Source organism: Typha latifolia, chromosome 8 (genome assembly GCF_019914945.1).
Source record: "Typha latifolia isolate L0001 chromosome 8, TyphaL0001v2, whole genome shotgun sequence".
NCBI lineage: Eukaryota > Viridiplantae > Streptophyta > Magnoliopsida > Poales > Typhaceae > Typha > Typha latifolia.
The window spans coordinates 2,402,700-2,429,784 of record NC_133093.1 but is presented as its reverse complement, the minus strand read 5'-3'; the positions used below and the strand labels follow the sequence as shown (position 1 = coordinate 2,429,784).

The window sequence follows — 27,085 nt, the reverse complement described above, 5'->3', positions numbered from 1 at the left end:
AGGAAATTTATGGCTATTGTGGCTAAGAATAAACTATACTGCGAAGGTGTAAAGGGAAGCTTGCACATACTAAGTAGATGGCTCTCTAAATAGCTGTCAAACTATGATAAAAGAGGTGGTGCACAGCCTACCTTCAACATGATGGATTGAATGGCCAACTAGGTGCTTCAACCGACGAATACTTCAAATTTAACTTTGATAGGTCCTAGGACCGTCTGGTAAACCTAAGGGTTTCAACGTCATTGGTAGAGATGATCATACCAACTTGCTCCACATCTTTGCTGAGCCAATTACTATGGGCTCAACCTTGGAAGTGAATGCCATTGCTATCTTGAAGGCCCTCACCTCGGTAGCCTAACTCAACATTGCTTTCATCATTGTCGAAGGTGACACTGGTATAGTCATTGATGCTACAAACAAAATTGAAGATGCCCCTTGGGCTATTCTAGACATCATTTGTTAATGCAACCAATTATTGGACTACTTGCTAATAATTCTAATTATTCTAGAAAATTGAAGATCAAAAGAATCCGCTTAATAAGGAATCATTACTTAATTATAATGAATTTTGTTTTGAACCCACATCTAATTTTTATTTGAAACTTGTTTTTTCTTCAAAAAATTTCTTATCTCTAGTGGACCTCTCAATAGGATTCAAACCTAGATGAAGTTTTGACCATCTATCCGGAAAAAAAAGAACGAATTGATCTCATAGGATACCCAAGAAATTCTTTGATTTCTTCTGGAAGTAGATGATTATTCATCTGCTTCTCATATTCTGTGAATAGCCGGGACATTGAGAAAGATTAAAAAAAATAATTCGGGAAGCAATCTGATTCTATCTCTATTCCTTTAGTTTGAAGAAAAGGAGAATCCTCGAAATTCTTGATTAATGGCGGAACAATTTTTCCATTTTTGGTAAAAAAGATACCAAAGTGGATGATTGACATTCTAGACTAGAAATAATACCAGGAAATTCTTTGATAACACGGATTCCAGCTAAAATATCTTCTTCTATATATAATTATCAATCAACTAAAATATTATTCTATATATCAATCTTTACATCCTACAACTAATGGAGTAACAACTTAGTTTTTTTGATCTTGGAAGATGTCATTATTGCTGAACCTAATACTTACATTGCTTTTGCGGGTAAAAGAGTAATTGAACAAATATTGAATAAGACAATACCCGATGGTTCACAAATAGCGGATTATTTATTCGTAAAAGCTTATTCGACCCAATCGTACTTAGTTATTTCAGCTCCACAACTTATTTCTCTTCAATCAAAACTCCAAAAATTAAAATATAGTGCCAGATTATATTCAATTATTTTATTTGTAGTGAACAAGTATTTAGTTTATCATAGTAAAAAAAAATAAAGAAAAACGTTACTTGGTGACATAACTTTCAATTTTTAGGAGTCAAAAGTTTCGAATATTTTTTTTTTCTTCCGAATCTATTCAGATACTTTTCTCTCTCCAACTCATATCTGTATCAAAGATAGTTTATCTATATCAGATTGCTATCTTATCCAAGTTTTGTAGCAGATGAGTCTAGATTTTCCTATATGTTTTAATATCTGAATTTGTACATATATCTAAATAAATTATGTGGATATATGGGTTAAAGAAAATAGTATCAGAATCGTATTTGTATATCTATATAGTTCATGAAAATAGTGATATAAATGATTTCCTTTTTCTTTACTAGGTGAGTCTCTGATCTAATTTTCATATATATAGTTTTCATTAGTATCACAAGTTCTTATCTAAATATGGATATATCTGATACTGGATATGAAAATAAAAAATATAAAGATTTTACCATCAACTCGGAGACTTAAAAAGATAGGGAGATATTCATTTCATGTTTGAAACAATCATTTTCTCCTTATTTTATATTTTTATTATAAATTCTTTCTATTTATTGTCTTTGTAGCAACTCTACAATTTATTTAATAAATTATAGAGAAATAAAAAGATATATTCGCAAAATATATAGTATTTTAGAGAGAAACTCATAATAAGAGACTGAGTGTGACATAACAAGTGGGAATATTTTTTAAGCTCTTTATTCTTATCCCCATCTTTCTTCCTATCAAAAGACACAAAAATTGGTCTCATTCATCTCCTTATCTAAATAATTTTTATTCACTATTTTGCTAATATTATTCATTTTTAATAAGTATTTTTAAATTTGACAAGTTCAGAGGTTTAAAATTGAAATTTGCTAATTTGAATAATAAAATTATTTTTAATTCACTCCTTTTGTTATATCCTTTTCATATGAACTATGATATTTTATATGCGTTAGAAAACTTCTTCAGTCCTTTACAACTTCATCTGTATCTTCAATTACGATTTAAAATTTATTTAAAAATTATAACTTAAAAAAATCTTACATTGGTTCAACATAACTTGGTAAATTGACTTAATTTTTTAAAAAATAAATTTTAAGCTATCGAAATGATCAAATTTGAAGATACTAGTTACGAGATAAAATTACAGAGTAACAAGCTTTCCAACACATAAAATATCATCAATCTTAGTTCATTTGAAAAAAATATGAGCAAAGAGGAATAATATTATTTTGCTCGTATCTTTATCATATTAACTTCGATTGATATTATTTTATATACGTTGCAAAATTTATTTAGTCAACTTTATCTATATTAAAATTTTATTATTTCGGTGATTTAAAATTTATAACTTAAAAAACTAAGAAATACTTCGGAAAGCTATAATTTCGTTCGCCAAAAAAGCGAATTAAAGCTATTTATTAATTTAAAAAAAAGCAACAAATAAATTATAAATAGGAGAGGGGTTCGTTTGCTCAGCGCCATCCTTTTAAGGCCTACCGAGCCTTGGAAATCTCTCTCCCTCATCGTTTTGGCTCTTCGAGATCAAGTAAGGCTGCTACTCTTTTGAATCCTGGCAGTATTTGATTGATCGGTGCCGTTTTTAACTGGAGGAAAATCGCGATTTTGATCCAACTTTCACGTTTCCATTGAGTTTTGGGGTTGGATTGCCTCAAGAATTGGGACTTTGATCTAATTTTCGTGTTTCCGTTCAGTTTGGTGGTCTGATTGGTCGAGATCTTGTAGATCGTGGTTGTATTTCTTGGTAAAGCCTTCTTTAGGGTTTGGTTGCATTCGGTTTCTGGCTCTTGATTGGATTGTCGGTGCTATTAGGTTTTTGGGAATTAAGATTTGGGTGCTAGTGGACGAGGTATGATGGCGAATTTTTGAACTTTTAGCTTGTTTTTGCTATCTGAGGAGGAGTATGAGATGGTATTGTTTTGATTACTATTATTATTAGTATTTTGTTTCTTCTTTTTGCTGCATATATATTGTGAATTTGCCTAACTTTGGTTGTAGGAATTAGCTGGAACGCTCATTTGATGGATGATGACTGTTCCAATGAATAGTTCGCCTGCTCCCTCATCACGGGAGCTTGTACAGCGTCTTTACAAGAAGGTTTGTCTATTAATCCCTCTTCCAGTTTCTTTTCTTTGTTTGTGCACTTTGATGTGTTTAAATTGTCTATGATTGAGTGCATGCACTATTCTAGTTCTGGATCTTTATCATGTCTATATCTGTTGCAAATAGTCACTCATGTTTTGCATACATTTGATTGGTTTCTTGTTACTTCTGAATGTTGAATTCTGCGATGACTGAGCTTTTCTGCATCGTCAACATTAGCTCAGAAAAATACAGAAACCTTGATAAGGAGCTAGGTGTGTTCCATAGAATAATGTTCTGTTGTAATTTCTCAATAAGGAGCATTAAAAGATGAGTACATCATTCATTGAAGTTTGAACCTGCTATACGTTCATAACAATCCATTGAGTTCTTCTTCCTTATGGTATAATGATCCTGCTATGTCAATGTGGTACTTCTGTTTTGCCATGGGTGATAATGTAGTTATGGCCAATTTTTGTTCCATAGTAATTGAGTTAAGCTCACTAATTCATACTGTTTACCTAGAATATCCAATTGGAGAATGCTCTGCAGAGATCAGCACAGTCAAAAGTTCCTGCAGATGCTAACGCATGGCTTCAAATGCGTGAAAACTATGAGGTTATTATTCTTAAAGATCGTGATTTTTCTGAGAAGTATGAGATAGAGCTTCTTCTTTGGCAATTGCACTACAAGAGAATTGAGGAATTCCGATCCCGCATCAGCGCTGCAGCTTCCAGGGATTCAGGTGCATCAGAAATTGGAAAGAATAATGCCCAGCCTGATCGAATTAAAAGGATCCGATCTTTCTTCAAAAGTTTCCTTTCAGAAGCAACAGGCTTTTATCATGACCTCATACTGAAAATTAGAGCCAAATGTGGTCTGCCGTTGGATTACTTTCTGGAGGGCCCTGAGGGTCAAAGTCTTCCAATGGATGAAAAAAGATCAGCTGAGATGAAGAAAGGCCTTGTATCTTGTCAACGCTGTCTGATATACTTGGGAGACCTTGCACGTTACAAGGGTTTGTATGGAGAAGGTGATTCTATCATTCGTGATTATGCACCTGCTTCTAGTTACTATATGCAGGCTGCTTCACTCTGTCCTTCAAGCGGCAATCCACATAATCAGGTATTTTAAGTAATTTTTGGCAATTTGAGATTAATCTCAACTTCATTTTGGACTAGTAAGTAAATCTGATTGAAGAGTGATTCTCTTCTCTAAAACTTATGAGATGTCTAATACATAGATTAATGCCATAATTTGTAGCTTGCAATTTTAGCATCATACTCGGGCGATGATCTGGTGGCCATCTATCGATACTCTCGAAGCTTGGCAGTGGAGACTCCTTTTCCAACAGCAAGAGACAACTTGATTATCGCGTTTGAGAAGGTATGACATTCATCTAAACTTAACCTGCCAAGGGATGCTTTTTAATACTACTTTTTTCTCTATGGGTTATTGAATTAAGATTTGATGCGTATGCATTTACATGGAGGAGTATCAGTTCCTACATCAATTAGTTCAACAAACTTGTGAGATATATCATATGCTCTTGTGCATTGTTTTGAATCTCTTGTCAGCAATATTATGCTGAAGCTTAATCTACTTCTTTCTGCGGGCATTATATTGACCATCCTCATATGAAGACATTAGAAAGATAAAAAGCATTTGTAGGAATATCATATGTCTAGTTTGTTTGACTTGAACTCATGTTCTCTTAGATGCTGGTACAAGCCTTACTGTCAAATCAAGTGGCGCTCTCGTTTTCACATATTGTTGTGATGGTTATGGAGCTTCATTTTGTTTTCTTCTAATGGTACATGTTCCATTGCTACAAGGCAGCCAGTGTACCAATAGGGACATTAGCATAACTCTTATAAGCAAGGGATAAAACTTGCTCAATAAGAAATCTAATGATGACTCAGATAGTGTCCTCTCAGTTAATGTTCTTTTTATATGCAGCTCTAGTTGATGTTTACAGTTCTGTAATATGATTCTTTAAATTTTTATGGATGCATCTATAATCTATTTATCTCGCTATTTCTGGACGTTTTTCTTTCCTTTTTTTTTTTTTGTTAATTAGCTTTTGTTGGAAACCAGTAGTCTGTTCAGACGTGCTGTAACTTCAAATTTTCCTTAATCATGTGAGGATGATTTTGGCTGCTAAAGTAAGATCCTCGAAAATTTTCCGTGTACACTGATTATGCTAAAAATGCATGCAGAATCGACAAAGTTATTCCCAGTTGCCTAGTAATACAAAAGTGCCTCCATCTAGGATAGTACCCTCGCGATCAGCTGGAAGACGTAAAGGAAGAGGTGATACTAGGCTTCTGGCAAAAGATACCAGAACTGAAGCAAATGTTGTTAAAGGAGAGTGCAACACTTCTGAAATATTCAAAGTCTTCTCTACTCGATTTGTTCGACTAAATGGCATCCTTTTCACACGAACCAGGTATTGGCCAGAATTTATCCTTTTCTTGTTTAACATAGAGCATCTTTCAGTGGTTTGGGCTTAGTCTTTCTAATTTTCTTTCTTATTGTGCTTTACTTGATAACGACATTTTTATGTGTGATTTAACAGCTTAGAGACATTTGAAGATATATTTTCATTAGTAATCAGTGATATGCATGAGCTCCTTTCTTCTGGTCCTGAAGAGGAGCTTAACTTTGGCACTGATGCAGCTGAAAATGCACTTGTTGGTTTAAGACTTATTGCCATTCTCATATTCACAGTCCACAATGTGGTAAGGGAGTCGGAAGGCCAGTCATATGCTGAAATTTTGCAGAGGACAGTGATTCTTAAGAATGCATTTACAGCTGCATTTGAGTTTGTTGGATATATTCTTAGGAGATGTACACAACTGCATGATGCTGCATCAAGCTTCTTTTTGCCAGCCATTATGGTTTTCATTGAATGGCTTGCTTGTTGTCATCCAGATGTAGCAGCAGGTTCCAATGTGGAGGAAAAACAAGCAAAAGCAAGATCATTCTTCTGGAACCAATGCGTATCATTCATGAATAAGCTCGTTCTGACAGGACTTGCATCTATTGATCATGATGATGATGATACATGCTTTTCTGATATGAGCATGTATGATGAAGGTGAAACTAGTAACAGGTGTGCACTGTGGGAGGATTATGAATTGAGAGGTTTTTTACCCTTAATTCCAGCACAACTTATTCTGGACTTTTCAAGGAAGCATACATTTGGAATTGATGGGAGTACCAAGGAGAAAAGAGCCCGTGTCCAGAGGATTGTTGCAGCAGGAAGGGCTCTTATGGATGTCGTTCGAATTGATGAGAAAAAGATATTTTTTGATCCACATTTAAAGAAATTCATTATGTGTGTATATCCTTCAGCTTGTGAAGTGTCCGAGCCAAATGGCTTGACCAATATGTCTGAATCAAATAACAATATATCTGAATCAAATATTACTGAAGGAGGAAGTCAAAATGAGCACAGAGTTGAACTTGGGGCAAAAATTGTGAGCCCGGGTAATCTTAGAGGGACAAAGTCAAAGGCACTAGTAAATGTTGAAGGAGAAGAAGATGAGGTAATTGTTTTCAAGCCTGCAGGTTCTGGGAAGCTTAACGGGTTAACTACTTCAGTATTAAATGCTGCTGGAATCAATCAGGCTGTGCAAATGTCTGCTGCTTGTCGGACAACTTATGATGCACCTCTTTCTGCTCCCCTGAGTAATGTTCAGACATCAACTGTTTCCAATGCCACTTCGCATCTCTGTGCCACTACTACAATCTCACAACTGCCTCATTCTAGCAATACTGATGTTTCAGAATGGCTTATTGAGGGAGATTCACTCTTTTCTGATGGGTTTAAAAATTTGAATATCACTGGAAATGATCTCTTAGATGAGCAAAGATCGCATAGGGGCTTGAGCAGTTCGCAGCCTCTAACTTTTTGGCCACAAATATCTTCTGCAGCAAATTTAGATACTATGAATGTGTTGTCTAGTCAGATTAAAGCTACTGAAGTTGCTATACCATCTACACTTGATTCTGTGGTTTTTTCAGGAGCAACTTCTGATGGCATAAACCTGAAGTTTGCATCAGCATTACAAACATTACCAAAGAAAAATCCTGTAAGTCGTCCCACTAGGCACATTGGACCACCTCCAGGATTCAGCCATGCTCCTAGGCAACAGGAGAAACCTGCTTCTATTTCTGTTATGGAAGATCAGCAGCCTCACATTGGGGACTACAGCTGGTTAGATGGGTATCAACCATCATCAACAAAAGGCATGGGGGCGGAGAAGTCAATAGATAAAACAAGATCAGCATATCCAAATATCAATTCTACCAGTAGTGTCTTTAATGAAAATACCAGCTTCCCTTTCCCTGGGAAACAAGTTTCCTCTGTGCAGCCTGATGCACTCAATGAGAAGAAATGGCAAGATCTCCTACGTTTTGAGCAACTAAAACCTTATGCAGAACAACAGTTTCAGGAAATTAAACCACAACATCTGCTGCCAGAACAGCAGCCAACACGATCTCTTTGGTCTGGAAATTTCTTTGTGTGAAGTTGGCAATAGTAAGATGATGCAGGTAATGTATCTGGCCTTTCTATGCTGTCAGAAATAAGATGATATAGTATTCTACTATTGAATTTATTTTCTATAGCTTCATTCTTCTTTTTCTTGTGCAAACAAATCTTTTATGATGGCAAGGAGAAATATGAAGTTCTCTTAGCTACTTATTTTCTTTCTCTTATTTTATCTTTTTATTTTGACATCAGAAGCTTGAGATTGCAGTGAATGGCCTGCACCTTGGCATCTACTGAATTCAGCTGTCAACATTTGCATCCCTCTTAATATCTTTAAGGATTGATCTGGAAAGTAGTTGGTCTATGGAGCAATAGCGAGTGCTTCCTTAGATTTGGTAAGCCTTGATGCATCAGCTATTATTCATGCTTTCCTACTGTCTTTTTCCTGGACTTGGATTTATTTATGAACTTTATTTTACCAAGTATCTCAGAGAAGGATTGCCTTAGCCGTTTATACACAGCACAGTTGGGCAACTTGATGCTAAATCATTGCTCACATTGCATATTTAAGCTGGAATGCTAATACTGGTTGGAAATATATATGTACTTTGCTTGTAGTCTTTCCAATACTTCTGCAAAGCTATTTATAATCCATAAACAGTTCTCTTTTCTACAATCTGCAATTCCACTAACCCTCTTTTTATCATTTTGAAAAGAAAAAAATCAAGTTTACTTTTTCACCTTTCCTCTTGCTGTGTATATCTTGAGCTTATATACAAAGGAAAAACTTAGGCTCTGATTCAGTGCATAGGGAGATTCAGATTTAGTAAAGACTTGAACTGTTTTCTGCTCAAAGGTAAACAAGCAAAGTGAAAATCTATTTTTCGGAAGATTGGATATTTTCTTTTTGTGCATTAACAATCTGTTGTTTTTAGTAGGTAGCTTATCACTCAGAAAAAAAATATGTTCTAAAGTTTGTAAGGTTAATATTTTTTGTCTAGCTGTTGTCTGATATGGTTAAATCAATAGTAGTATCTTTTCAGGATTGATAATTATAGATCCCTTACTGCACTTGCTGAGACTGGTCTGTCTGAGAGGGTTACCCCTATTGTATGCTAGTGAGATGGATTTCCTTCTATGGTCTATTTATGGAAGTATACATCATTTGATTTCCTAGAAATTTCTACCTACACTTTCCTTGCAGGGTTGCAGGGACCTCCAGGCTGGAAGGGAAGAAGGATCTTCTGGAACTTGATGGTGGTGAGTCTCAAAATTGCTCTAGCTTTGGGTGATGGTCCAGAGGTTTATGGTTATGAGCTTACAACTATATGGGCTGGACCCAAGTTCATGCTGTAGAGAGAATTCTTCCATCTTATGCTTCTCTCTCGATCATTGGTCTTCAGTTGTTGCAACAATGACTTTGTTGAGTAATTAAAAGAGGAGTTGGCACTGCTTGAAAGACCGAAGAACTGGAAGCTGCATGGTGACCTTAGCAGTACCTAAATCAGAATGTCATTGAAAATAAAATAAAATTTACCTTTGCTATTTCTAGATTTCAGTCTATTGGACCAGTATGTATTTTCATTTTTCATTTGGTGAGGTTTAATAACGGTGCCAGATACAGTGACACTTTAACGACTGCAATCTACTTTATTTGAGGAAAGATTGTTCATTCTTTCTTCGAATTGCATTCTTAATACTGCTTTTTTCTCGATTAAGATAGAATTATTGCTTTCGTGGATTTTGAGTTTTGGCTGTTTAATGTCTGCTGGAATCGGAGACTACACTTGCAGTTCAGTCGTCCGCTTACGAATTGGAAGGAGCCTCAACCTCTCGTCTGATATAGCTTGGCTTTGACTTGATGCCTGAATCAACCTCTGTTCGACTTTAAATGAGCTAGCCAAGCTGAAAGTCAAGCTTAATAAGTTCCAAGTTTGACTTTAATCAAGCTTGAAGAATTAAGCTCAGTTGAAGCGTACGCACAAAAGCAAGATTGAACCATGCTTAATTTGTCTCTTCGACTTGAAATTGGCTAAAAATAAAGCACAGAGAGGGGGAGCAATGCTAAGTATATAAGATGAAATTTTGTTAACTGGTCTAATAGGTTAGCTGGCCTACCTAACAAAATGGCCAACCAAGAAGTGACCAGCAAAATCTACTAACTTTTTGTGCTAGGCATCAGTAGAACCATGCATGCGTACAGAAATGGTGTCATGAATGCCTAATCCTGCGAAGAGGTGGGTAACACTGAAACAACGTACCAAAAGATGAACCATGGGTTTCTTCTGCAGATCTACTATAAATTAATAGAGCTTTTGCTTGCTATTTCCGTGTTCTCGTCCTCTGCTGCATGCTGGTTTCATTAGATTTTGCTCCTTTATTTGATGATTTCTTCGCCACTTTTACTTGCTTCTTTGATGCTCCTGCTGCTGCTCCCTGTAGATCTTCATCATCGTCACTGCTGCTGTTTTTTACTTGCCGTTTCTTAGAACCTTTGGAGGCATTGGCGCTCTTTTTTGACTTCGGCTTGTCATCAGTTTCCTCCTCACTATCCGAGTCTTTCTTGTCCTGACCAGCTTTCCTGGCTTTTCTAGATTTACTAGGTGCCATATCACCAGATTGAGTTCCAGTTAACTTTTGCAACTCTGGCACATAAGCTGTGGTCTGAGCAAATAGAGAAGTTAGCAAAAGTAAGAGATTAAGGCATGAGCACTAAAACATGGGATAACTTACCCTGCCACCAACTGTGATGAATTCAATTTTCTTTCCTGCAGATGATAAGAATCTCATTAAATTTAATAATGTTCATAACTGAACGAGAGAGCAAAAGAAGAAGAGTATGTTTACATAGTCCAACTGTCCATCTAGTAGATTTGATATAATTAAAATGTGTCAGAAAAGAGGGGATGTATTGAACCCATCAACTGATACAGATAAATCTTGCAAGATGAATGACCAAGTTTCAGAAGGTTCTGATATAACTACACCGATTGCCACATTGAACTTTGTATGTTACACCGTCAATCATAAGAATTTTTATTCACATGATACTCGATTCCATGGTCTGCATATATAAATAGAACTAGGCATAATAGAAGGTTTGGCTTGTAATATTGCTGTCCAAAGTTGTTACGTGCAGAAGAACCACACCACTCATGAATAATCATGTTATTGCATCATCCTAATTAAGTTTTCTTTTGGTAGTATAGATATTACAGTGCCAAACAGTGAAAATAATAAAGTCGAACAGCTCATTTTAATAGCTTTCTGCAATGAAATGGTTCTCACTACTAGTGCCAATTATTTCAGTGGACGAGTTTTGAGATTCCTTTTCAGCATCAAATGCCAACTTTGATGCCTTTCCAAGTTGTAAAAAAGATGGGAGCTAATCAATTCATGTATATAGATATGTATATATAGTGATGACTGTTGTATCTGCAAGAAAATTTAATGGAAAGAAAGTTATTAAATCTTTTCTTAAAGCTTCAATCTGAAGTGTAGAGACTAGCCCAACAGATATGTTAAATATTTGAATGTGCCTTGAGTCTGAAATACTCATCCCATTGTGAAAAATTAGAGCACATTCCCTATATCCATCTGTCTATAAATATATGCATGTGTGTTTGTCTGATATCCAGAACAATGTTTCATTATAGGTTCCATAATTTTAAAGAGACCTCGCACTTTTCTAACAAATATATACACATAGTACTAACCTTAACAAATAAGTGCTAACTTGTATTATACACTTAATCAAGAATGAAGAATATCTATCTGACTGATGAGAACGTAAATTTTTAGGTACAATAATGATCTGAAATAGGATAGGAGACTTCATGAAAATAACTCTTAAACGTAAAAGAGCATGTTGTGCAATTTAGGATAGTCAATCTTATAAGTTGAGGAGCCAAACCATCAACAACGGCCTTTCCAGGTTTCTTTTCACGAGAATGAAAAATCCAATCTTTAGGAAACTGACTACTATCAGCTCCAACTTCGAGGGCCTTTTCAATCACCTGTAAAATTATTTGATCAACAGGTCATGAGGAGTATCTTACCATTCACTTTTCCAGACTTTTTCCCCCATCGAAAATGAAACAACCATTCAACTGGAAAACGTCCAGAGTCAGCATCAACTTCAACAGCATATTGTATAACCTACAGATATCTCTATTTCTTTCTTATAAAGCATGGAGTATGTCCTTCAGAAATACAAAGTTCTCCAATACCAAGGGGATGTCACACAATAAATAGGACTAACCTCCTTGATGCACTGATGCAGTGACTCACAGCTCTCTTTTGACAGGCTTGCAGCCACTTGAAGGGGATGAATTCTAGCCTGAAAATATAAGAAATGTCAAAAGCTTAGATGCTTATACTAAGCAGAAACCTGTTGGAGACATACTACAACATCACTTACCACAAGTTATATGATAAATGGATCACATCAAGGAATGGGAAGAAATGTCAAAAGCTTAGATTCTTACACTAAGCAGAATCCTGTTGGAGACATACTACAACATCACTTACCACAAGTTATATGATAAATGGATCAAATCCAGGAATGGGATACTTTTAGCAAAGTTAATTTGATGAATCATATCAAACAATTTTCACCATCAAAAAATTAAGAAGCACCACATTTAAAGGTAGTGATTATCCTATAGGGTTGTTAAGAAGTTTAACTTCATTTTTTTTCCTTAGTAAAGGGGTATTTCCTATGGAAATATTTCCCTCGAAAATGACATCACATATATAGGAAATGTTTCCTCTATCTGGAATTTTCTGAGGATTGAATTCCCACAGATTGCTATGGAAATTATGGCTATTCAAGCAGGCCCTAGGTTAGAAACTACAAATACCTATTTTAAAGTAATATTGACATTATGTACAAACCTGATAAAGCACTTCATCTGCAAGCCAGTTACCAATACCTGATATGTATCCCTGCATTCAAAGGAACATGTCCAGATTCAAAAGATAACTTATTAAGGGAACAAGTTTTTTGTTATGGGATATGAAACAACTGCCTCTTAAATCTTTCACCCATCAGGAAAGTGAAAAGTTTGTATTTTACACATAATTATATACAGAAACTAAAAGAGTAAATCTCAACTGAGATAACAACTTGAAATAGTAATATTTCCCCAAATAGCTGAGTAAAGTGGCCGTAATTGGTTCCCTAGAAATCCTATGGCTTAAATGCTTAATTAATTTCTTCGACACAAAGCAGTGAACCAGAAATATAGCAAAATTTTTGTGTCAGAAAGCTATAATATTATGAATCTCAAGTCACTATAGATCATCATATATAGTTCTGTTGGTACGAACAGATGTGCCATGAATTCTAACTCAATATCTTCATCTTTACCATCTTAACTAAATCCATCACTTTGATCTACTAAATCAAGTTGTCAAATTAGAATAACAGTATCTCTATTTTTGTTTCTAGAGAACGGAAATAAGAACCCTTAAATTCCACACTTGATAATAAAACTTCAAGGGATTTATCTTCAAAGCCTATGCTCCATGTCTGGTGTGACATGGTGAGCAACCTTAGAATTGACTGCTGCTATTGAGTGCTCATAGAAGTATAGAACAATATGAAGGAAATTTGATAAAGCATTCAAAGTTTCCACATTAATTGAAATATAAAAAAGCAAGCTGATAATCACATACTAGTCACACTCTAAATTACAATGTTTTTGCTGAAAGTAATATACCATGAAAAATTGTTGTATGAGATTAACTTTATTTATGCACGAGATACCATTAACATCAAGCCTTTAATTTTCTTTCACCAAATTCTGATATAGGGTACAAGGAAGTTGTGTCCATTTCTTGTTTCACTAAGTTTGGGAAAGTTAAATATTCAGAGAAGCTCCAAATGTTTATTTTGCTTTGAATGGGTTGTTATACTCTTATTATAACAAGTTGATTTCAACTTAGCATTTGAACAATTTTGACTTTGACATTCTTAATGAACTTGCAACCTTTTAACTATACATCGGGGCCCCTTTCTAGGGACGAAGTTATGGTCGGTGCTGCAACAGGCAAAGTTCAAGTCCAACCAGACCCAAGGATTATGATGACAGTGAAGAAAACTTAAAAAATGTAAAAGAAGAGAACTTTAATCACTTATATATCAGTTTTCATTCAAGGTAAGTACATGTTCAGTTGACTCGATAAGAGAAATGTAACATAAAGGTTCAAGCTTATGCAAAATAATTGAAGATATCACAGAAAAAAGGGAATCTATGAAGGATAAGAAATTCAGATTCAGCCAATAACAGGAATGGGACTATAAATGAATTAAGTATATCATAGCAACATAGAGTTATATGTACAGTGCTTTTCATTGCACAATGGTATAAGGACAAAATGACTGCAAGACTTCTAAATTACTGATATAAGTGTCCACAATCCACATATAAAATTTAAATAATATATTTCTGACCTGATCAAGTAAAAGAACCTTTATTGCAATCTTCTTTTTGCTCAGGGAGTCCATAAATTCATTGACTTGCATTGGATCAAACAGGGCATCTGGTCCTAGCTCAGAAATTGGAGGCACAGTTTCTGGCTATAAAGAACAATATTATAAGGGAAACAAGACAGTTATCAAGGATTCAAGAAAAAGGTTTATATGGGAGATGAACACAGAAGAAGAAGCATACATCTTCAAGCAAGCGAACTCTTGCAAAACGCCTCTTATCAGTGAAGGAAAATTCTAAACCATCATCTAGCTGTACAAGACAGTTGAAGGAGAAGATTACATGATCCTTAGAATGAATGAGAGCATGAATATGCAATAAAATATTAGACAATGTGAACAAGATGAGTACATGCATCAAATTAAAAAGGTGCCTAGTTACTGATCCATATACTTGTTAATAATTTTAGGAGATTCAAGCGCACACAATCTATAAAACATTGAAGAGCTCCAAAATACAGGTATGATAAACCCAACAAAATCTAATGCAATCACTTACTTTCACCATATGTACTATAGTATTCCAAACATTTACGGTGTAGTCTGCATGCATTATTTATATCTTCCACCACTCAAAATAAGAGTCTCCAAGGCACAAGCCTACAAGCATTATTATAAGGAAGTCTTTACCAAAATGTAGTAATAAAGAAAATAGATTAAAAGTACCCTGAAAATCACCATATTGTTATCATTTTGCCAGTATTAAGTCAAAACTAAGGTCCTTTCTTAAATGGCTTCATTATGTCAGGATTTCTGGTCTCTGGGTATAATGTGCCATAAAGATGAATCATCAGAACAAAGTCTTCATATTAAGCCATGGTGTGAGATCTAAATATGATCTTGCAATAATTTGTCAAATAACTTGGAAGTCAGACCAAGATTCTGTCAATGGAGGGAATAAATTTATCACGCTTTTAGAGTTCTTTGACAGTTTGACTTGATCAGTGCATGCTGTTGGTAGAGAAGGTGACAACTATTGGCCGAATCTTACGATCAATGGCCCATTCATTTGAGCATTATAATATGTATTGGCATTGCCACAACATTTGTAAAGAGGTCCTGTAAAGGCTGTAATAGTACATTAAATTCGATCATGATCAAGAGAACATTGGTCAGAAACTTATATCTCTTTGATATAAGTCAATGAGTATTTCTCATTTGTTTGATCATGATCTGTGTTCTTTTGATCTCATGACTACACTAGGTTGGACCTGGTTGAACCCAACATATTGCTTTTTGAAATCCATAAGCTTGTTATATCGGGCATTGTGTATCTGCGGTGCAAGTAATCAGAGTTCAACATACATAAACGTCATCGAATAACATGGATAACATGGATGGCGAGGAAAATAAACATAACCATACTTCAACAAAAACTTTGGAGTATTTCGAAGGCCATTCCTCCGTCGAGCTCACCGCCGACCTACAATAATTCACAATTAACTCAAAGAATTGTTAAACAGACATTTCAACAAACAATAAGCCGACGATTACCTCTTGTACTTGGTCACTGCCACACCCTTGATGTAGATCGCCCCAGCCATTCCTAGACCGCAGAAAAATGAGAAAAAGATGAAATTTTGACAGAAGGGTGGGTATCGAAAGATCAAATTAATGGCAAAACCGAAGCCAAGGTGGGATGTTTGATCGACGAGTATATGAACACTGACCGAACTGGAAAGTGGGAAAGGGCGGGGAATCGAGGCGGAGCCAGAGATTTTTGCCCTTGCGGCGGGCGGCGACTATGGTCTTGCCGACGAGGGCGGATTCGAACTGGGAAGCGGAGACGCCATCGATGACTTTTGGGTCGTCGGCAACGGTGCATCCGGAGATCCTCTTGCCCACGCAGTGCTCCTCGATGGCTCGCCTCGCCGCTTCCACTTCCGGGAGCTCTGGCATTGTAAGTTGTACCTGGCTTCTTGCAAGACTTCTATGTTTTCTATTAAGAAATACTTCTCACGAACTGACTCAAAAAAAGGTGTCAAGCCATCGCTCGAAATTAGACCAATTTTAGTAGGTGTTTTTTTTTTTCTCATTCTGTGTAAATTAGTGGGGGATTCGCAGTAAAAAGTTTTTAATTTTTTAATTAACAGAAATAGGCTCCTATATTATCAAATTACAAATTCAATTTTTTTTAATAATTTAGACTAATTTATTATTTTTCTAATCTAACTTAATTATTTAATCTCGATACGCATATCGTTAAAAATTAAAACATAACATTTTCAAAAGCGACCCATATAAAAGTTATATAAGTGATGCGTTACATTTTTTTTTTAAATTATACTTTTTGTATGAGCGATGTGTATGACTTTTTTTTTAAATCTCGATAAGCATATTTATAAAAATTAAAGCATACATTTTATATAAGCGATGTGTATAAATTATATAGGTGATGTGTGACGAATTTGTAGGACACAATAGTATTTTTGAAATTTGTTAGCATTAAATCAGTAAAAATAATGAGCAGGCCTATTTCTGTCTACTAGAACACTGAAAGATATTATTTTCTCTATTATATTTTTATTCGTAATTATCCTGCTGTAATTATGAGTATAAAATTGATAACCATGAGAGCAAATTGCTTTTATCAATGTGATCTAACATAATATTATAAATAGTTTGAAAACTCACATATTTGTCCAATAAGCTTTAAAAAATAGGCTTATATTTTTAAAAAATAATATTTAATTTACTTCATACTCATGTTTGTAGGCAAATAACTTCATTAATACTGCTGAAACTATTACAAGCTTGATACACAATAAAGAAACGGAAGATTGGGCGACAATACTTAAATATACAAGCTTCACATTTGGTAATCATTTCTAGCACAGTAAATAAATACATTATGTCATATAGAGAGTAATATAAAAGATCTAATGGCACAGTTTCTCTCTCTTTATAGTTGAATTAGGTTTTATTTTAAGCTTGATTTAAGTCCAAATAAATTCAAGTTTGCCCAGGCTAGAAAATGGCTTGAATTGATCAGACTTGAAATTTGAAACACCAAAACTTCCAAATACACGTGTAAACCGCGTGGGTAAATCCCCCCACGCGGTGCATCACATGACCTATCAGTACAAGGATTTCACAAGGCACATAACAACACAATTTCACCATAAATAAACTCAACTATAAGAGTCCGGATACAAGTTCCACAGGCCACAACAAGCCTTCCAAATATACATCCAAAATACAATACTAAAGTCCAAAATACATCGTCAATCGTAACGCCCTCGCAGGGGCTTAATACAACTAGAAGACATACAGAAAAGAAAAGCAGCTACTCCTCACTACCCGCACCTGCGTCCCCTAGCTCTGAAATAATGTCACCAACCAGCGAGTAGGATTCATAACATCTAAAATAATGACATCGCATGTGTATATGCATGATATGACTATATTCGCTAGCAGTAACAATATACTTGTTGAGATGACTTAACATGAGTTACTAAATCAATACAATCGATAAAAATTATCAGTCACTATCCTAGAACATGCTAGTTCTTAACGTATCAAGATAAGTCCACAGAGATATAAATCTTGTTACAATCTCTTATTCGTACACATCTCAATCATAGGTTTTACATGTATATATAGCAATAAAATAACAGTTTAGTCATCTCATGTCTACCAAAGCATTAATCATACTTATCATCGCTCACCGAGCTATTCAACACACAGGATAAATACTCTCGAGAAACAATTATCCATCATCTCATACATCGAGGAGAGATGTATACACATCTAGCAGTAATGTCACCTACACGTGTATGACGACACTACAAGTGACCGGTTGTCTGTGGCCATCAGACTAAGAACTCCAGTCGTAAGCCCATATCTTACTCTCTCTAAATCATCATCGCTCTTAGCAGGAGAATCGGGAGCCATCGGCTCATCAATAGATGCCTTAACCCTGCGTCGTCGGGTACCGCTAGAGTTATATCCCCGCCTCCCGCCTCACAATCATGTTATTCTATCATCATAATCTAGTCCTGACTATACAGTATAACCACCTGAATGCCACACAGGCTCCCGACCTCAGGTGTAGGCCGCTAATGGTATAGTCATATAAAATACACTCTACCCTTAACCCTGGGCTGAGTGAGTAAGGGTACTGCCTAGTCAGAATCCGACTACTAATGATAGGTGGAAGTGGTGTAGTGTCTATACGTGTATAAAGTATGTCATAGTCATCATGATCGTTACATTCTATATTCACAACAATTATACATCTATGCAATGGTATACCATACAGGATATATTCACAACAATTATACATCTATGCAATGGTATACCATACAGGATACATGTAAAGCATTATCACACTAATGTTTATGCCACATTAACATTCTCATAATATTATGATGAGCAAGTTATCAATAACTGCATATGCAAAGACATGGTGTACTAAATGCATGCATTAATATCGACATTTCCTATAGTGTCATGACAAGTATAATGACTGTAATTATATTATTCTAGATTTGTATAACTCTACTCACCTGGGGGGTCTCCACGGTATGGTAAATCTCGTCAGCTAGTCGGATCCTCCGGAATCCCAAAATCTTCCTCGCGGTGTCAATCATATTAATTCACGCAAGTAATGCCATACGTAAGATTAGCGAACTAATAGAATTAATCATCTTATTAGCGCATTTATGCTTGGCAAATACATGAGTCGAGGTCTCCTAGGATAAGTCTTATGTTATCTTATAATTCACATGATACAAAATTATCATTACGACGGATCAGGCTAATTAAATCAGGTAAAAAAGATAAACATGGTTATAGGGTCTAAATGACCCCAAATAAGCTAAGCTAGAGGCAATGGGTAGGCTCAAACCCAAAAAGCAAGAGGGCCTTGGTGGGCTGGGGGGCCCAGCCACAGCCCACCAAGGTTGGAATAGTGGGCTGCAGACTGCAGCCCACCCAACATTGGGTTAGTGTGCTGCAGCCTGCAGCCCACTCGGGTCCAAGGCCAGGTGGGCTGCGCCCTACAGCCCACCCGAGTCCAGGTGGTGGGCTGCGGTCTGCAGCCCACCCAAAACTAGCTTAGTGGGCTGCAGACCACTGCAGCCCACTAAGGGGGAATGGGTGGGGGTTAAACCCCCACCCTTCCACCCCATCTCCTCCCGAGGGAAAGAGGTCGAGGCGGTGAGAGGGATCCACGGGGTTGCGGGGCTGCGGGCGGCGCGGCACGAGGCTGGCGGCGCAGCACGAGGTCAACGACACGACCACGAGGCCGACGGGTAAGTGAAAGGGGAAAAGGGAAAGAAAAAGGGAAGGAGGTGGACTCGACGGCGACGACCGCGCTCCATGGCCGGCGGCCATGGGGAGTCCATCCTCCCTCCATCACCAAGGGCCCGAAGCCTAGAGATGGCCTCTCTCCCTCCACCGGGGCTTCTCAGATCGGCGAATAGACGCGAGGTCGCTGGCCGCCGTGGGCTCCGACGACGGCGAGGGAAGGGGGTTACACTATCAAAATTAATAGCAGGGGGGAAGGCTTAATGGGGGGTTGGCCGACAGGCTCGGCAGCTCTCAGTCCGGCTTCGGCGGCAACGGCACTTCGTCGACTCCGGCCTCGGCAATCCGCGAAAGAGGGAGAGAGGTGAGGTGGAGGAGAAGATGAGAGGCGGGGTGGGATGGCTGTTGTGAGGGGAAGAAAGAGATAGAGGAGGTGGGGAAGGTGGCGTGCACGGCTAGGGAAAGGGAAGAAGAAGGAGAAGAGAGGACGCGGGCAGGGTGGCAGGGCTGACGCACGTGCTCGGCGCGTGTCAGTCAGAGGGATTTTTTTAAATTTTTTTATTTATTTATTTTGGGGTGTTACAAAATTGCTAATTGAACAGCTCGTTTAAGCTTAAGCTCAGCTCGAATTGAAATGATTTTAGTTCAAACTTAATCACAAATCTAAGCTTGAAATTAATTTTAATTCATATTTAATCAGAACCAAACTCGATAAAAGTCGGCTCGTTTACACCTCTAGAGAAGAGGAGAGGAGAGGAGAAGTAGGCATCGGCGCTCGGGTGAGACGGAGAGAGAGGTGGAGCGAGAAGCTCATACATAAGTATAACATCTACACAACAAATCTAAATATCAAGAATATGTCAATCTTTAAATTAAACCATTAATTTATTGTTCTTATATATAACATTTTACAATTGAAAAAAGTTGCAGAAAAAAAATTAAAAAGAAAAAATAAAACCTTTCTGTAATCTTCACACCATATAACAACAAAGAATTGATACATAATAAAACTAAGCACCCAAATTAATTAATGGCCTGCATCACACCCTACCTGGTCTCTAAACTGTAGGAAGACAGTGGCAGCTCCATAGTGTGCAAGAGCTCCTGCCATAACAAACACATGGAATATCTGGTGGCTATGCCCGGTGACGTCGAACATCCCCGGCTTCCACCTCTCCGGCACCCGGCTGACGTAAAAGATCGTCCCCACCAAGTAGCTCACCGCCATCGCCGCCTCGTAGGCCAACGTGACGTTCCTCTTCGGCTCCCCCCAGTTGACTACCACCGCATGCACGGCCGGCACGAGTCCCGAGAGGCCCATGCCGACGAAGAGCAGGGCACGGTAGGAGCGGAACTTGCCGGTGCTGAGGTGCGGGGAGAGGAGGGTGTAGACGGTGAGGAGGCCCATGGCGGAGATGGCGGCGAGGTAGACGAGCTGCCAGTGGGGCTCGCATTGGAAGATGTAGTAGATTGGGGGGAAGAAGGAAGCGACGATCATGACGGCGATGCCGACGTAGTCGAGGCGGGCGAGGAAGAGGTTGAGCCGGCGGGAGTGGCAGCAGAGGAGGTGGCAGGCGCTGCTGGTGAGGAGGCAGAACATGGAGCCCGCCAGGAAGACGAAGAACGGCCAGCGAGAGGCCGCCGGCGACGAGGAGATGGAGGAGGAGGAAGAGGAGGAGAGTGGTGTGCTCAAGTTGATGAGTGCAGCAGCTCCCTACCAAAAACAAGGAACAAGTGTTAATTAGCTAATTGTTTTTTTTCTTTTATTAATAAAGGAGTAATTAATTTTTAGAAAATTTATTAATCTTAAATTTTTAACATTCAAAATATCATAATTACTATTACATTCTTTAAAATATCATAATTGCTACTAACATCATTTTACTCTTTTTTAAAAATCTAATTAATTAAAATTAAAATCCAATTTAGATTTAAAAAGATTATTTATCTCAAAAGACTATTTTCCTTGTATAAATTATTTAAAATGGTTAGAAAACTAGATAATATTACTCAATATTATATTACAAGAAAAAAATCATTTTTGTCTCAAGGAAAAAAATCTTGATAAATATTTTACACTCTAAAATTTTAAAAAAAAGAGCAACCATTTCTGTAAAAAGACCATTTTCCTTTCTATAAATTGTTTAAAATGATAAAAAAAAAACTACATAATATTACTCAATATTATATTAGAAGAACCAAAGTCATTTTGCCTTCAAGGAAAAATTATTGATAAATATTTTACACTTCAAAGTTCAAAAAAGAAGAGCAGTTTAGTTATTTATATGCATTTGTTAACTTAACAAGAATCTATTATGAATATTATATGTTAAAAGCTAACCTAAATAGCAGTTCTGGAAAGGTCAAGATTTCAGCCAAATTATGATATTTTAAAGAATGCAATGAGAATCATATTATATTGAAATGTTTTAGTGGCAATGATATAAAAGAATTAAAAAAACACTATAATTTCAACATAGATTAAACAAAAGACTATTTTATTCTATTATATATTTGTTTAAATATAATTAAAGCCATCTGATTACTTTACCAGATATCTAGTATAAGAAAAGAAAATCTTATCATTCCATCAGAAAGAATTTAACAATTATTATTTTATGATCTAAACTGTAAGAAAGCAGAATATTTTAGTCATGCATATAAGTTTATTAACTTTAACAACTATCTGCAACTATCTGGTAGGAGGAATATTATTCAAATATTTCAGCAAAAATTATGTAAAAAAAATTAAAAAAATACCCCTATTTTTATTGCAATGAAGAAAAAACAATGATTTTAGAAATATTTGCAAATCAAGAATATAGTTGGAATATCCTAATAAATCTTTTGATATAAATCTCCTTCATTTGTAAGAGGGAAAAGAGAAAGAAAAACTTTAGATATTCTTTTATATATCTAATAAAGAACCAGGAACCAATTAATAAATATAAAAAGGTTATTATTTTTTTTTCTAGAAAGGATGGAAACTAGGGAAAAAAATTATAGATAGATTTTATTTTCTTCTAGTAAAATTGTCCTTCAATTTATTTTTTTCTCTTAATTTTAGAGGAAGCCATTTTAATCGAAATTTAAAAAAAAAATATATGCTGTGGATATTCATTTTGCAGAAAGACATAAAAGAGAACCAAAATCTTCTTCTTTTCCTTCTTACTGCCGAAAGGTCAGTTCAATGTCAATGGCTTGATTTCAGAAGCATTTTTATATATTTATGGTGGTAGGTCACAATCTCATCAAAGGAAGCAATTAAAGCCCTTTCCAGCACACCAATATGTTTCAATCCATGCACACAATTAATGAGCCAGCAAACCTCAATAAATGATACCAAAGAAGAAACTTAAGGCCCCCTAAACTTATGTTTATGATGATAAATAACCTAAATTATTAGCTTAATGAAATGGTTAATTATGACTTACATTAAAGATATTCCCCAGGTTGCAGGAGGTATTTTCCACTGCAGCTGTTGATATACACCTGCAACCAGACACATACACATCAACAAATTAAAAAAAAAAAAAAAAGAAACAAAATAAACTTGAATTTAAAGAACCTTCATAAAGACTAACTGACTGAAGCCCAATGATTATGTATGCGTATAATTTAGACACAATTTGGCCTATTTCTTTTAAAAAAGAATGGAGGTATTTCTCTAAATGAAGTACTAAGTTACTCACCAGGGAAGATGGCCAAGGAGATCAGCAATTTGAGGAATATAATAGCTCAGATGCACAAGGGTCAATCCCAGGAATATAAAGAACCCCACAAGATGCCTAATCATAAATAATAATTAAACCCAAAAAAAATTAATCAAAAAAATAATCTTCCAATTAAGTAGAACCAAAAGAAAGAAAAGGGGGCAATCTCTTACGTCCAAATGTTGATGGTCTCATTATGCCAAGAGAAGAGGCTAAGCAAAGCATTGGGTATGGGCCACTCAGCCCTATAATGCCCCAGAATGTACTCATTCTCCTTCATGTACTCTGGCAGCTCTTCATAGCTCACCAGTTCATACTTCTTCACCTCCACCATCTCCATCTTCTTCTGCCTCCTCTTCCTCTTCTTGTCTGCCTTCTTCTCCATTACTACTTCCCGAGGCTCAGATTCCACCACCATACTCCTCCTCTCTCCCTCCCTCTACCTCTTTTATCTCTTCCTTGATTCCTCTCTGATGGTGTTTGTGGTGGTTAAGAAAAGGAGAGTTTGGGAAGAGAGAACTTTTTTTTTTTTCTTTTGTGAAGTGGTTGAGTGTGGTGTTGCTGCTAACTTGTTATTGGGTCTAAAATTTAGGTCATTTAAGTGAGCTACTGACCATCTACCCCATCTGTCTCATTTATTTCCAACTGAGACTTGGTCACAGCAAAACTTTGATATATATATATATATATATATATATATAAAGATTGGTAGGATTATTTATTTGATGACAACCAATTTAATTTAATTTCTCAAACACAAGCAAACTTGTTCTCTTCATTCAGAGAGGACCCAGGTAGGCAAGGGCAGTTGATCCTCTTCAGACCCGGGTTGTCGGAACTTTCTTTCAAATTAATTTTATGATTTTAGGGTAAATTTTATAAAATTTTCTTTCAAATAAAAATTTATAATTATGGTGGCATATTCTATTTTTGATACTTGTCAGTGAGAAAGTGTTTGTTTTGAGATCTAACTATTGAAAAGTGGTTGGCAACCATAAATTCGTAAAAATGCAGGGTGTTAAATGTAATTCTCCCTTTGAATTGGCATCAATTATCACAATATAATTAGTTAAATTTCAACTTTTAGACTATTAATGAGCTGCAAGTCCACAGTTCATTTAGAATAATGCTAATACTAATATAGTTATTCTAATTTTTCATACTATGTATAAAAAAGCATGCTCGGGTTTAAGCCATTTTAGCGTTTACTAATATCTTCTTTAATAGTTATAAAATAATAGTTGATTAAACTAATATCGCCTAAGTAATTATTTACTTCTTCTACCAGTATAAAGAGGATTATACCAGAATAAACTTATTCTTATTCTGCAAAGTGAACAGGGCTGAGTAGATGTTTGTGGAAAATATATAAATTTTTAGGGTTAGAGACATCAAATAATGGGATTAGAAATTGAGAGACATCTCACATGCTATGTTGCTTGCTTGAAGGAGAGGCATGAGAGAAGTGTGCAGAGGAGTGTCAGTTTGTACAATGCCTAAGACTTGCCTCAGTTTGTGGTGGTGGACCTCAGACTTAGAATATAAAATATTTGTTTCTTCTACTAACTTAAGCTTTTAAAGCAGTCGGTGAGTTAGTAATTATATATTTAACCTATGGCTCAGTATTAAATGTATAAAGTTGATCAGCGATTTTATCGCAACAAAAATCTCATAGAGTGATTTATAGAATTATTTTGGAGACAATTTATCTTATGCATGACACTTACATGCAACTACTATAATACTTTAGTAAATTATTTGAAAACTATAGCAAAATAGTAACTTAGTCAAAAGTTGTAATCTCCACCTTAATAAAAACTGTAACTTAGTCAAAAAGTTCTTAACCTCCACCCTTAATAAAAACAGTCACTTAGTCTTAGTCAAAATTCTAACCTCCACCCTTAATAAAAACAGTAACTTAGTCTTAGTCAAAATTCTAACCTCCACCCTTAATAAAAGGATGTTGTGTTTCATTTAGAGATAGCAAGGTTTAAATTTTAAGTCAAAATTCTAACCTCCACCCTTGATAAAAACTTTAACTTAGTCTTAGTCAAAATTCTAACCTCCACCCTTAATAAAAGGATGTTGTGTTTCATTTAGAGATAGCAAGGGTTAAATTTTAAGCTTTTATTCTTCTAAAAATAATAATAATATGATATTAGCTCATAACTATCTTAAGCTGAATTGGGTCATAAGATACTGGGATAATTATATCTAAACTCATATCCTCATTTCTCTTCTAAAAAGTAGCATATAAATATCATATAATTAATTTTAAGCTCTCTAAAAATTATTTTCCTCTTATTTTAGAAGAAAAAAAGAGAGCAAATTTGAGGATAGAATAAACATTTAATGTTTGCAATTAACAGTACCATAAAAGAAATAGATTTTCTATAGTTTAAGAGGATAAATGTGTACCCAAGAAAAAAAATTGAAAAGGTTAAGCATAATTATCTCTTTTATTAGGAATAAGGCTTCTAATTTTTTTGACACATTTTTTAGTATAAATTGGGGGTTAATTGTTACCTTGGCCTCTAAATTTTCTCTAAATTAAGATAAATCCCCACCAATCACTTAGAAATACTATGCTTATGCCAAAGGTCAAACCACCTGATTAATTAATTGTCTAAAAATATCAAATAAAGGAAGTGGATTAATTAGGCCACCATGTATGTCATTTTCCTTGTGGTGGTATTTGATCCTCATTTTGACACCAAACAAAACAAAAAAACAAGTGATATAGATGGCCAACCGTGGAAAATATCTATTTATTATTTCTTAACAATATCTTTGATGGATGGATGACCAAGACTTATGCCAACCTTTTAATGTCATTAATCTAATTTGACTAGAAATTAATAATAGAGTGGATAACAGTAGGAATCATAAAATAAGTTTGATGTAATCTTACCAACATTTTTGGAGAGATGCAAGATTTGGGTTCTAAATAAATTAATAACTTAGGGAAATTCATAGTTTATATCGTGTGTTTTCTTTAGTGTATTTATCATTCGACCTCTATCTTTTAGTTTTTTAAAAGAATAAAAAGTTAATGTTTAAAATAGTCCACAACAAAGTTATTTATTAGTGATGATAAAAGAAAATGGTTGGGTGATTTCTATAAAAGATGGAGTTTATATTGTTCCTTTTAGTTTGATCACCTAAGAAGGCTAAGATCATTTCTTTTCTTTTATTTTTTCATAATATAACTTGTTTGATTGATCTATATTTAAGTTATATGACCTTTGAAATCCTTAAACTTATCTCCTTTCTTTGTTCTGATCACAGTAACATTCTATATCTAAGCCTTAACCTATGGAAACTTATATTTTTCTAAAATACTTTGATCTAATATAGTTTTTATTTATTACTTTTTTGTGTGACAATTATGGCCCACTAATGCCAACCACCTTGAGTTTCGTACATGACAAAAGATTACCATAGTTCTTAATTGGATTAGCTTAGTCAACCATATATAGATTGATTATAACATACAAAAAGGAATACAAGTAGTTAGGGGGATGCTTCCACTAATTAAATCTAGTGGCGTGTTCCACATTCCAAATGGATACTAAGTTGATGGCCAACAAGTAGTTTAGACTTTTGAGGATGTAATCATTTAACCACTAATTAATGCAACTTTGGTGTTAAACTTGCATCATTGT

At 35.6% G+C, this 27,085-nt stretch overlaps 3 protein-coding genes across 11 annotated transcripts; 1 reads left to right on the top strand and 2 right to left on the bottom strand.

Moving 5' to 3' along the window:
- Window positions 1-2,828: 2,828 nt before the first annotated feature.
- Window positions 2,829-9,661, top strand: LOC140793866 (nonsense-mediated mRNA decay factor SMG7-like). Of its 5 annotated transcripts, none has more exons than XM_073145616.1 (9): window positions 2,852-2,912; window positions 3,197-3,295; window positions 3,383-3,481; window positions 3,992-4,591; window positions 4,730-4,852; window positions 5,686-5,915; window positions 6,045-8,026; window positions 8,217-8,359; window positions 9,169-9,661. In XM_073145616.1, exons 3-7 carry the CDS (start codon window positions 3,410-3,412, stop codon window positions 7,999-8,001), a joined length of 2,982 nt encoding a protein of 993 aa, XP_073001717.1. In that variant the 5' UTR covers window positions 2,852-2,912; window positions 3,197-3,295; window positions 3,383-3,409; the 3' UTR covers window positions 8,002-8,026; window positions 8,217-8,359; window positions 9,169-9,661. The 5 variants fall into 5 exon arrangements, with proteins under 5 accessions (XP_073001719.1, XP_073001715.1, XP_073001717.1 ...); XM_073145615.1 differs by lacking the exon at window positions 2,852-2,912 and adding an exon at window positions 3,021-3,128; XM_073145618.1 differs by lacking the exon at window positions 3,197-3,295 and having other exon boundaries at window positions 2,829-2,912; window positions 8,233-8,359.
- Window positions 9,662-10,018: 357 nt separating this feature from the next.
- LOC140794339 (formamidopyrimidine-DNA glycosylase) lies at window positions 10,019-16,440 on the bottom strand. Of its 5 annotated transcripts, none has more exons than XR_012110122.1 (10): window positions 16,128-16,409; window positions 15,952-16,003; window positions 15,823-15,880; window positions 14,642-14,710; window positions 14,422-14,547; window positions 12,861-12,911; window positions 12,226-12,303; window positions 11,878-12,122; window positions 10,698-10,732; window positions 10,019-10,628 (listed from the first exon to the last, which is right to left on the bottom strand). XR_012110122.1 is itself a non-coding variant. In XM_073146348.1 (10 exons), the coding sequence occupies exons 1-10, from the start codon at window positions 16,354-16,356 to the stop codon at window positions 10,287-10,289; spliced, it is 1,143 nt and encodes a 380-aa protein (XP_073002449.1). In that variant the 5' UTR covers window positions 16,357-16,440; the 3' UTR covers window positions 10,019-10,286. The 5 variants fall into 5 exon arrangements, 3 of the variants coding, with proteins under 3 accessions (XP_073002449.1, XP_073002450.1, XP_073002451.1); XR_012110124.1 differs by having other exon boundaries at window positions 11,878-12,073; window positions 16,128-16,408; XM_073146348.1 differs by having other exon boundaries at window positions 11,878-11,980; window positions 16,128-16,440.
- Window positions 16,441-20,573: 4,133 nt separating this feature from the next.
- LOC140794275 (heptahelical transmembrane protein ADIPOR1-like) lies at window positions 20,574-23,986 on the bottom strand. The gene is made up of 4 exons (XM_073146236.1): window positions 23,594-23,986; window positions 23,400-23,495; window positions 23,142-23,199; window positions 20,574-21,421 (listed from the first exon to the last, which is right to left on the bottom strand). Exons 1-4 carry the CDS (start codon window positions 23,836-23,838, stop codon window positions 20,735-20,737), a joined length of 1,086 nt encoding a protein of 361 aa, XP_073002337.1. The 5' UTR covers window positions 23,839-23,986; the 3' UTR covers window positions 20,574-20,734.
- Between the last annotated feature and the right edge of the window lie 3,099 nt (window positions 23,987-27,085).